This window comes from Phaethon aethereus, assembly GCF_964289735.1.
Source record: "Phaethon aethereus genome assembly, chromosome: 14".
Classification (NCBI taxonomy): domain Eukaryota; kingdom Metazoa; phylum Chordata; class Aves; order Phaethontiformes; family Phaethontidae; genus Phaethon; species Phaethon aethereus.
This window is the reverse complement of record NC_138590.1, coordinates 7,969,324-7,981,711: the sequence shown is the minus strand read 5'-3', so window position 1 is coordinate 7,981,711 and position 12,388 is coordinate 7,969,324. Positions and strand designations below refer to the sequence as shown.

Genomic DNA, 12,388 nt, shown 5'->3' with positions numbered 1-12,388 from the left:
TTCCTAGATGTTTTGCACACTCATCTTAAAAGAAAAAAATAAAATCATCCTTTAAAGGTGTGCAATCTAATTTGATGAACAAAGGACAATTACAATTACCCAAGAAAAATACTTCTCATTGCTGAAATATCCTGATGAGTAAAAGAGTATCTGAAGCCACATGTAGTACTGATTATTATTTAAATTCCAAAAGCTAAGCTATCCAGACAGATGTTTGTCTTAACCCTTAAAATTAGGAATAAACAAACTATTTTTTTTGAGATAAAAGGCTCAACATTTTGAAACTATTTCCTTGGGGGAGCAAAACATCAGGGGTTTTGTCCATTAGCTACATCTACATGAGTTTCTCAAATGACTTCTCTTTGCTTCATTGTCTCCAAAAGACATCAGGAACCGAATTATAATTTGATCAATGGGTGAAAGGTGAATCAATGGAGTATATTTTGATTTCTCACAATTAAATTGATTGAATGCTTATTTTCTGTAAAACAGAGAGACAGATGCTAGAAAAAAAGAAAACTATCTTCGGAAATAAAATTACTGTAGAAACATATTTCAGTTCTTTTCACAGGTATGTGATCACTGTGCGATAATCTCTCCATTGCCTTCTAAAGCATAGGACCTGAGGTCAAGTGATTCCAGCATCTGATAAATATTACTATTTCATAAAAGCTGTACCATGTTGAAGAAATTATTTCATTTTGAAAAAGATGACTACTTAAGTAAAATGATACTATGGAGGATAAGCCATTATTAGCTTTCAGCACCACTTCCATAACTTAACAATGATGTAAAAAAAAAAATTTTTAAAAGAAGAACCTAACCTTCAGAAGTTTTTGTTTTAAATCCCTTGAGTTACTCTCAAAAGACAACTTGAGACCTAATATGTGAACACAGTGATTTCACTCAGTAATTTTGTCTTCCTTGAGAGAAGAAAGAATGGTCTTCTCTCCTCAAAGGAAAAATAATTTTAAATTTTTCTCCTCTGAAATTCATAGTGTATAGGAGTTGCAAAGTGAAGGAACATTTCTCTAAATCTGTGAATGAAGTACAATGACAACTTGCATGGGAACTGGGTGAGAAACCACCAAGGATATTTTTATTTATTTATATAAAACTTCACACATTCAAAGTCTCCTGGTATGAACAGGAAGTTAGATAAATTGTAGTGACTCTGAATTTGCCACGAAGTGTTTTAGTTTTGTAATGAGACATAGATTTAGCTGAATATGAATGTAGACTGTTTTTTTTTAAAAGCAGAGACTGAAATATATTTGAGGTTTTCTCCTCACAGAAACCCTGATGGATGTTCTCAGTTCATCATGAATTGGACATATCCAAAGAAAAAATAGCATGAAACCTGGAAGTGGACTTAGTACTACATATGAATGCTGAAACATTTCACTCTTCCACAAAAAAATAATGTAGTAACTACATGTTACCATTTCTATGTGCAAGTGAGACAACTGCCACATACAAGTTTTTTTGACAAAGGTTGGAGCAAGGACCATATTTACAAATAGCACTTTGTTATTTAGGTCATTTCACTAAGTCACAAACAAACCATTGTTTAGCACTAAACTCTGCAGTCCAAGTAAACCACACATTACAGGAAAGCAAAACTTTGTATGTCTATAATGGTTTTGTTGGTTAAAAAAGAGAATGGGGGAGGGAAAGGATTATCCTCACATCCTACTGCAAAGTCAGGTATGTTACCTGCTATGAACCCAATGCAAATAAACCTCATAAGAGTCCATAAAAGCTGTTACATAACCTACATCTGTCACAACGACAGGAAGAAGTATGACAATTTATGTGTTGCTAGGCCAAAGTCAAGAAGTACTGCCACCTTAACCCTGTGATCAGAAAATTGCTGGTATTGCCACTTCAAAACAGTGGCTATTTATTACCAGGAAGAGCAGTCTCGACGTAGCGCGATCTCTTGCTGACATGAAGACAATGCATGCCAGCACTGAGCATATTTTCTTCTCCCTTTGGGACATTCATGTAGTTTCAGTTGTGATTCTACAGTTAATTATGATCCGGTCCAACACTTAGAAGCACCAGACAGCAAGTGAAAAATCCCAAGTGAGCAAGCTACAGCTCAACTAAAAGTAATTGCTGTTGTGCCTAAACCAAAATAGGAGAACTTGGCAGAGCAATGAATGTTACTGATAGACTCAACATACACCAAAGATTCTGCCGGAAGTGTCTGCTGACTGAATCAAGGCTTTAATCCATCTTAACTATACCAAACTTCTAATTAAAAAGTACTCCAAGGAAAATAATAAACTATAATCTCAGATTACACACTGTCTAGACCTAAGATATGTAACAGTACCACAGATGTCCTTTTCAATAGCACTTATAAATACTTCTTTTTCTTGAAGAAATCACCAGTTACAAGGTGTCTGAAAAATACTAGACCTACAGAAAAACATTTGCCTAAAGTATGAGAAGTTATAACAGAGACCCTACTACTCAGTTTAGTAAAAAAACTGAAAGTGAATATTTATCTTGTAAAATTCATATCTTCTGAAACAGGACTGTAAAGTGCCGACCCATCTGCTTTCCACATCTCCACATAATTTGTTGCATATATGATTATCAGAGTACTTGCTAAGCAATACATTATTTTTTCTTGGAGGGCATCTTCCTATCAGAGATGCCTTCATGGAAGTTAGCTTTTCCCCAAATCTTTAGCAAATGAATCTGGTGCTTTCTGACCATGCACTCTTTGAACTGGGCCCTTTTTGTTTCCAATAATCCCTTGATAAAAGGCAGGGTTATGTACAATAAGGACAAATGTACTCTACCTCAGAGTGGATATAAGAGGCAAAATGTTTTAGAAGTTTTAAAAGTGTTTGCATTTTTTCTCTATATTTTTGTGATTCTATATACTCTCCATATTCAACTGTGAAATGATTAAAAAATAAAAAAAAAAAGAGAGCTTGAAGGTACGAATTTCTCTGTGGAAATCTACAGTCCGGTGCTGATAAGGATATTAGTATATTGGATCCCCTTTTAAATTTAACTCCAGGTTGCTTCAAAGCATTAAGAAGCTGTCACAGAGTTTCTGTATAATTCTTTGCTCATTTGCAAACAGTACATCATCTTGTTTGTGTTATGAGAGCATCCAAGATGTAGACTGCTACAAAGATGCACTTAGATATAAAGAAAATAAGGAATATACTTCCTTTTTGTCTACCCATAGGGTAATATATCTTGGATATTACTTGAGTTCCAGTCTGAAAGTCTGACCGAAGTCCCCAGGTGTGGGGGTCAGTATCAAAATCTTACAAATACTGGTTCACTTGTATACAACCCACCCTGATCGCATGCCCTGATGGTTAGTCTGAATTTCCTTCCCCTCTTCAGACTACTCTCAACCAGTTGGGTGTTTGTTTTTTTTTTTTTTAGCCTGTACTGAATCATCCTATGTACACACTGAAGAGGAGTCAAGGATTTCCTGTTCATCGCCAGTGTGCATTATGCCACTGAAATTATATCTCTTCTCTTCTCAACATACTTGAGACGAAATTACTAAGGACAAATAAAGAACAAAGTACCTGTCCCAAGCAAGCCACACTATAAGCTGATGTTGCTGAAATGGACAGTGTGGGTACAGAGGTGGAATTCATCACTGTTAATCTATGTCTCTCCCCCCCTCCAAAGTGCTGTGCAGATTGAATTATCACAGAATCCAGATTAGGACATGTGAACATCGGGATGATGAACAAGGAGAAAGAAGAGGGACTTTGATAAGGTCAGCTTCTACTGATGATATCCTCCTGGTACAAGAGCCACTATGCAAAACAGACTTAGCTGACAGGACACATGCTAAACTTGATAAATGAAAAAAGAAAAAAAATCTAAAAAATGAACCACGATTAAGATTCGAACATTCAGTGGCCCAAAAGTCATGGGTTTAGCTTTCCACTTACTGTGTAACTGTTGGAAGTGACATGTTCCCATAGTATCCTCGTTTGCTGAACACCCCACTCCCTGGGGATCGGCAGAGTCTCTTGCTTGGTGTGAAGCACATTTGCCTCTAACCCAGAAAAGCCTTACCTGGTCAGGTCTTTGAGTTCTACCATTTGTCCTGTGTGACCCGATTATAGCTTTGATTGAGGGCCGGAGCGGCCATCTGCAAAGTACTCAAGGCTTCAGAGAAAGGCATCTTTGATTTCTTTTTAGTGCCTTAAATGTACTTGCAAAGTCACCTTGATCACACAAAGATTACTTCTGTTTCTCTCGTTGATGAGCTTTGAGGTGATCTGATTAGAGAGTGTTTGATAGGGGGCTGCACTGCCACTGGGAGGAATATATCGCTCTCCAACAACTACTCGAAAGGAGGTTGTAGCAAGGTGGGTGGGTGTCAGTCTTTTCTCCCAAGTAACAGGTGATAAGACAAGAGGAAACGGCCTCAAGTTGCACCAGGGGAGGTTGAGATTGGATATCAGGAAAAATTTCTTCACCAAAAGGGTTGTCAAGCATTGGAACAGGCTGCCCAGGGAAGTGGTTGAGTCACCATCACTGGAGGTATTTAAAAGACGTGTAGATGTGGTGCTTAGGGACATGGTTTAGCGGTGGGCTTGGGAGTGCTAGGTTAATGGTTGGACTTGATGATCTTAAAGCTCTTTTCCAACCTAAATAATTCTGTAACTAATAATATTAGTATTCTAATACTCTTTTGCCTCTGTTCTTTCTGGGTTTTTCTACATTCTGCTATCAAATCGAAGTTTTGAACTTATCTTAGTGTGCTTCTGTGGCCTTTCTGTCATGAAACAGGAAAAAACCCCTAATGATTTCTGATCCAAACACCACAGACTGTTATAGAAATGAAATATCCTGAAAACAGTTATTTCTCATTTGTCAGCAAAGTCCTTTCTCCCTGTCTGTGTGCACTGTATTGACTCTGCTTTTTTTCCCTTGCCAGTACACCTGAGTGGCAAGCTCTCTGTTTGCTAAGGCTTCAGACAGCAGAGCTTTAATGCACTTTTTTTAATGCCACATCCTTAATAGACTATGGAAAATGTTTCTGAGAACATGCTTCTAAGGAGAAACTCAGTGCATTCTTGTTTGTTCCACAGCAACAAAGAAATGGGGGGGGAAGGAAATCACTGTCACAAGGCAGGCAGTTTCTGAATTGTACCTCAGTATAACATAAATATAGCTATGACAAACACATTATGAAATGAGGTAAGAAGGAATTGAATTTTTATATTTACATGGCACCGCATAATAGAAATGGACAAAGGTCCAAATGTACGAGAAGAATCTTGAATTATTACATTTTAAAATATTCAAAAGAATCACAATAATTTATCTCTGTTATGCTAGAGGATGTGTAATATGCTATTTTATTTGTTTATATGAATATGAAGTATTCTTCAAACTCCCTTGTACTACCTCTTGCCTTTGAGCTCCCACTAGTTTTATGGTTGATTAGCTAAGACGTTCCTTTCAACAGTAACAACTCCAGAGAGGCAGGAAACAGTGGAGAAACAAAATTATTCTAAAGCATGATCAGAAACTCAGCAATGCATACTGCAGGGGCAGAAGCAGGGAGCAGAAAGGAGAGGGATTTTACTGAGTTAAGCCAATATTCAACTAAAAAGGAAAAAGCTCTCTGTTGCTTGCAAGTTGAGAAACTAACAAATGAATACACAGAAAAATTGATTTCCCTCTGGTATTATAATCCTGCTATTCAGTGTGTTGGGAAATAACAAAAGAAAGGGAGAAGTAGAATAGCTCAGATTAGACCCCCTTGAAAAAGATGGCCTACAGGTTTAGAAGCATCATAGCAAAACCAAACAGTCAACATGTTTCCACCCTTTAAGGATGCGCAAAGGAAAAAATGATCACAGAGATATAACTATCTATTAATGAAAATACAGGATTTCAGTTCTCAAAACTGATACTCTTTGAACTAAAGGGGAATAGTCCTCTCCTACACTTTCAGTAACTAATCTCACTAGCACTACCTTAAACTGAAATAGGAAAAATGTTGTCTCTTATCTTAATAGATGATACCACCTCCCCCGTTTCATTGTTTACATTTTACAACAACCCTTTCGCACCATAATTTCTGATTTGCAAGGTAATGTAGATTTATGCAAATCTAGATTAACAAAAATTTGGTATTGGCCACAAATTTCAATAAACACAATGACACATGGAAAAAAGTAATCCAGGCAGCTAAGAAGCCAATCAACTCTGGCATCAATAACAGGATTGTGAGAGGAAAGGAAGGAGGAAGTGGCAAAAGAATGGAAGGACATTAGAGACACTAACATGTATGGAAATGGGATAAGAATCTATCATTACTTAACTCAAAGGACCTGGCTGGACAATAACTCATTTTTTAAACAAAGTACATCTAACCTGGACTTTAAAACATTTGATATAAAACTACCTAGGAACAGACAATTAGTAAAGATATATAAAAGATGTGTAGGAAATTATACTGCACTGAAAGAATAGATCATGTTCAGTACAGAGAATGATTATAAGCAATGTACAGGAATTATTATTCCTTCTTGGCATTAATATTCTTTAGTATTTTCATCTTAATGAAATTTCTAATGAAACAAAATCTGTAAGCACTGTTAAAACAAAGAATGATCAGAACAAATATAGCAAGAACTGGATAACTTTGAAGACTGTAGCACTACTAAGAACATTGATTTGTGTGAACAGTGTTATTAAATTCCAAGTCGTGTTCTTAGTACCATGCAAAAAAAAAATTCTACCAAAAGTTGGAACCCACTGCTGGAAAATGAGCGAGGAAGGGAAAGACCTTACTGTACTGTTCCAGGAAAGACTATTATCTGTGAAAGTTACGCAGCTGTGAAGAAAGGCAAAGGTGGGTCTTGGAAAAAGGGCAGGATTAATGCCTCTGTGAAATAGAGATTTCATCTGGGATACTGTTTATGGTACTAGTCATTCCTAAAGAAGAACTAGTGTTAGCTAGTTCTGCATTTCTCTTAACATACCCTTGTATGAGAAAGCTAAAAGAGATTGGCATATTCAGTTTCGTGAAACCAAGCCTGTGACAAACTATGACTGCGTTCTTTAAATGTATAATGAAGGTCCCAGCAGGGCTGGGAAAGACATTGAACTGAAAAAAAAAAAAAGATGTTGACACAAGCAGTGAGTATAATTTCATGCCTTCACAGCCATTAAAAGACTTCGGGTAGAATTTTGAGAATTTCTAACCATCAGAAGAGAGCAATGGTGAAACAGACATCCAACAGGATCACAAGGGCAAGAAACCAAGCTACTTTGAGCATACAGCTTAACGACTTTAAAGAAGTGATTATGACTTGAGTACCTGCATTGAACGACTTGGAAAGTCGCTTTCAATCTTATTCACTTTACCTACTTACCTACCAGCATTTTTGTCTGAAGCAATTAATAAAGATTAGACAGACTCAGGTTTTTACCTGAAGAAAATGACATATTATAAGGAGCAGTAAGTTCTAAAGCAGCATCAAAGTGCAATAGAAGAAAGGCTAGGTACATACAGGATCCTGGTTTAAATCCATTTTACTTTTGTGATGCTGCAACAGAGCTAATAGATCCACAAAGGAGGTCTCCTACAAACATCCTAACCACTATGGTAAATTAAACTCCTACCCTTTCTATGATACAATAAGTACTGTGCTCTCCATACCAAGTGGAACAACAATTTTGAGAGCTCAATACCCTGTTTTCCAGGATTGTTTTTTGAAAGATAACTGATCTGGCTTCAAACTTGTATTCCAAATCAGATGAAAGGGAAACTTGAACCCAGAGGTCCCACATTCTAAGTCTGAATGAGAACAAGTGCTCTCACTGAAAAGCAGGGACATAATTTAATTTTTAGTTTTGTGTAAGGACTGACCTGGGAGGTATTTCCTGGGACATTTCCCAGAGTGGGTCCTGCAAGCATGACAGGCAGGGGATATCTAGTTTGTGAATACCAAGAAGATTCAGGTATCTCAGCAATGCAGAGAGATGACAAGACTTTGGTTGACTGTTTAAATAACGCTGTAAATAAAGAGAAAGAATTTCCTCTGACTCTGCAGCTTTCTACCTTACACAATGGGAAAGAAGAAAAATTCCAGGTCCTTGCTACAACAATGACAACACCAGCATAGCAGTCCACACTCTCAGCAAAAATCTCTGTAAACCTGAATGAAGTTATGCCAGTATTTTTCTCTCACATTAAAATCAGACTACTATACTGGTAAAAGGCTCCAGGTATGAAATTTTGAGTCAAATGCTATCAAAAGAAATTCTATAAGGAACTAAAAAAACCCCAAACCCAACAGTTTTTTTATCCATTCTCAAAAAAGCTAAGTCCATCATTACATTTGCTGCTTGCTTCAGCATAGAAAAAGGGTGAACTTTAATGATAAAGACTCATTTTATGCATATAAAGTATATCAGACAGCAGTGTCACAAGTTTAATTCAGGAAAGGATTTTGACATACCTTTAATTTACACTAAAATGAATGAAACCCGGACACAACTTTAAAGCATATTCTTAAATGCTTTCTAAAATAGGAGAAAGAAGCGCAGCCGTACCAAGTTATTACTAGACTGTAGCACAAGCTACTATCATTTTGTACTTCAGTGCACACAGAAGTCCCACATAATCTTTTATGCTACTTTAAAAATACACATACTTTTCTGTACTGTATCTTCAAACATGCCATTAATTTCCATTTTGCTTGCCACATTCAACTTAGTAATTACACCCCAGCTGAATTACCTACGGTTCGCCTGAAAAAGCATATGTATCTCAAAAGTGCTGATGTGATCTTAATTAGAGTGCCAAATAATGCATGCCTACAATACTTTCTTTATAAAAGTGATCATGAGTTGTTTTTTCTCTGATGTACTCAGATTCCCTAAAGATTTTTCAGTGAAGAGATTTGAAATTTTATTTCACATCACAAGTTTTACCTACATTGAAAGTTTGATAAAGACATCAGCTATTAAATCAGTATATATAACAGACACTTGCAATGCATGCAACGCAGTAACTACAGCACAGGGGTTAGAAAAAAACCCACAAAACACCTGTTTTAAGGACAATTCTAACCTCTTGTCATCATTTATAAACGGAAACAAGCTGCCACACAGTTCAACAGTGAAGGAGGACAAAACTGATAATAATCCTTGTGGTCCTCACATGAACTCCAACAAGGCATTTGAATTAGACTTTTAAAGCCGTAAATTTGTCCATCAAAACACAGAATAACTTTAGCTAATCCCCGTGCCACACATTACTAATCTATCTGGACAGCTATTTTTTTGCATGTGTTTACAAGGATCTGAATGTCAGACAGAAAGACAACTAGGTTAGTAGCAAGTTAAAAAAAAAAAAAGACAGAAATAAAGACTCTGAAGCAGTTGACCACAGAATAAGTAGGATTTGCAGAAGTACTTACAGCTCTCAATCTCCAGTGTGCAGTTCTGCTCATCCAGCGGGTATCTCCGTAGGTCCATCATACAAGCAGCTGTTGTTGTAATTCTAGGAAAGAAGCAGAAGAGCTTGTTAACATGTCTTGTTCCAATCTTTCCTTGATTGCACATAGTTGAAAGAAGAATATATATTTCTACCTAACCGACGCTCTTGCCAATTTTGACTGAAATACCATGTCTGCTGGTTGCTTGTAACCAATGCTGTTCTCTAAGAAGGTTATGACAGTCTGGTGGGTGAGCAGAGAGCTTCCCCCTTACACAGCATTATCATGGTACTGTAAGCTTTAATAATCACCAGCCAATTTATGCTGACAAAATGAAGCATGGATTAGGATAGCAGTATTTCTTTCATTTTATAGCTGAGGACTTCAAGCCAAAAAGGAAAGTCTCAAAGAAAGGTGGCACAGGAAATCTAGAGAGGAACAGAGAAAGACACACACTTCATATCCTGGGTTAATATTCCAGTCCCTTCATGAAACTTAATTCTTTCTTCTGTTCAGTAGTGTTTTGCAAATGAAGTATTATTTTATCTTTACATTAGAAAGCAAACATTTTCAGGACCCTTTTCACAAAACATTTAGACCATATTTGTGCCTCCAGCTTACACCAAACCTAATAACATCAATATGTGTCAAGCATGTCTTTTAGATGTTGAGAGAAACATCTGTACCATCAATAAATCTTTTGCTGGTAAACCTCATGGAAGAATATGACACTGAGCTGAATACAAATCAAGGTACAATTCTCAGCAGCATTTTATTAACTGTGTTCCTGTCAATTCTTCTTAATGTGTAGACAAAAATAAATTTTTAATCTTTTTTTTTCCCCCTTGAGAGCATGCTATATAACTCTGTAGTAATTAAAAAATATTACAATTTGGAATCTGTCAACAGACAAGATAGTATGTCCTGCACATATGCAACATAAGGCCAGGTGTGGATTTAGTGCAGAACCCGAGAAGTTTCTAGCCTTTCTTCTCTCCCCCTCTACCTGATCAGAGCCCTTCTACAGCTGCTAGAGCTTGGTGATTTATACAGACTCCTCAGAGAAACAAGGATTTTCTCCTGTGCATTAAGTACAGCTGACTGGCCAACTGCATTTGGGAATCTGCTTCCACACCAGTAGAAAAATGAAAGCATTGCACAGCAGCCAACTGTACAACCTTTCTTCGAGCTGAAGGTTCACCAAATGTTTTAGCTCAAATCATAAAATCCAAGATGTTGTGGGTGTGCCTCCAAAATGGGACCAAAGTGGATAGACAAAGTGCCTACAGCAAACGCAGATACCTGACAGGAGCAGCAGCTACACCTTTCCAGGTTATTGTTCAGAGACTGGGTGACCAACAGTTTTCTTCTTAAAATCCTGTCCCCTGTATGAGGGTTGCTGGCCTTTCATAGTAGATATTTAGTGTGTTCAATAACTGCTGAAGAAACTTCTTTGACAGGCTTTGATCTGACAAGCCAGAGAACTCTTTCATTTGAAGGACCTTATTCTTTCTCCTTAAATACCTAATAAGAGTTTCTTAGAAGCAGAAAACTACAGTTGCCTGGGAGAGGCTCAAAATTCACTCAAAATTGACTCCAGCAATCCTTTCCACAAGGCACTTAAGAAATGGTGAAGCTATACAATGTTTTCATTAGTATCCTTACTGTTCTTTCTAACAATGCTTTACCGTCATTTCCAGACAAAAAAAATCCCTGTAAATTTCTTCAAAGAAATGAGAACAAAAGTAGACGTAAGTTATTCCTATAAACACTTAGCAAGTTTTACCTCTTTCTTGTCAATCTAGACAAGATTCTAGATTAATTTTACATTTTGACCATTCATATGTATTGGGGTCTCAGAGAAAAGGAACATCTTTTGGCACTAAGTTCTTTCTTCAATCACTGCATGGTACTCACAGAATTGCTTTTGAAAATATTGTTTTCAATCAGTGTGGGTCACCAGAGATGCTTCAGAAGAAGTTTCTGGAGTGGACAAAAGCAGTGGAAGATAATGCTTTGGATCCCCTCAATGGAAGTCTTCCAGCTTTTAACAAATCCAGACTGATGAGGAATATGTTTGTTGATAGCAAATGCAAATGGAGCAAGCAGCAGCATATATTAAAAAAGACTCTTGGCAGTTCATATTTCGTTCCTTATTTTAAAATTTGGTGGAAAATCAAAGACATTGCCCTGTTCCAATATCAATGCAAGATTCATTATTTTGGCAAAAAATTCAGAAAAGGTGGAGTGAAACCAGAAAAAAAATTACAGCTCCTGTTTTTTGTTTGCTTGTGTTTTTTTGGTGGGAGAGTTTGTTGTTTTGTTAACACCCTCAGTATTTCCCTATCTATGTATAGTCATGAGTTTTAGAGAATTTCAGTAGTTCACAGGGGAAAAGGCAGGACCATAGATTTACAGCCAAGGTTTAAGTGCACAAAAGAATCATGGTAAATAGTAACCTGGCTGACTACTAAGTTTTCTAATACCTTTCTCTGCACTAAACACATCCTTCCTAATAGAGTCTAGCAGACCAGGGGCTTCAACACAGAGACAAAACCACCTCTGTGCTATCCTCAGCGAAGTGTCTATTCATACTGATAAACAGCTGAGTATTCGCAATTCTGACGTACCTTCAGTAGGAGTTTTGGGTGCAACAAATGCCACAAAGGGGCCAAAGGCTAGCTAGGGTAAAAGCTCTGTAGAGAACATAATCAAATCGTTAAAAGACACAGTCCCTTACCTCATCATAAAGTGAAGGAAAAAAACCACGTGGCACAGTAATGAAAAAGATCAGTAGAGCAGAGTTTTAATCAAGCCAAAACAGGAGTTCTGAATAATGTATTTAACTCAACTCACTTGTTCATTCTTATCCATAATGCAAATGCATTGAAATAAAATAGGAAGTCTGTCCTTTCCTCTCCTCATAC

At 37.0% G+C, this 12,388-nt stretch overlaps 1 protein-coding gene across 2 annotated transcripts in view; it reads right to left on the bottom strand.

Annotated features, from left to right (window-relative positions):
- Positions 1 to 12,388, bottom strand: part of GABRB2 (gamma-aminobutyric acid type A receptor subunit beta2) — a gene marked incomplete at its 3' end in the record, with an annotated part of 167,484 nt that overhangs the window by 62,414 nt on the left and 92,682 nt on the right. For both annotated transcript variants that reach the window (XM_082006405.1, XM_082006406.1), the window contains exon 5: positions 9,444 to 9,526. In XM_082006405.1, coding sequence (XP_081862531.1) covers positions 9,444 to 9,526 — 83 coding nt within the window. The remainder of the gene's footprint in view (positions 1 to 9,443; positions 9,527 to 12,388) is intronic.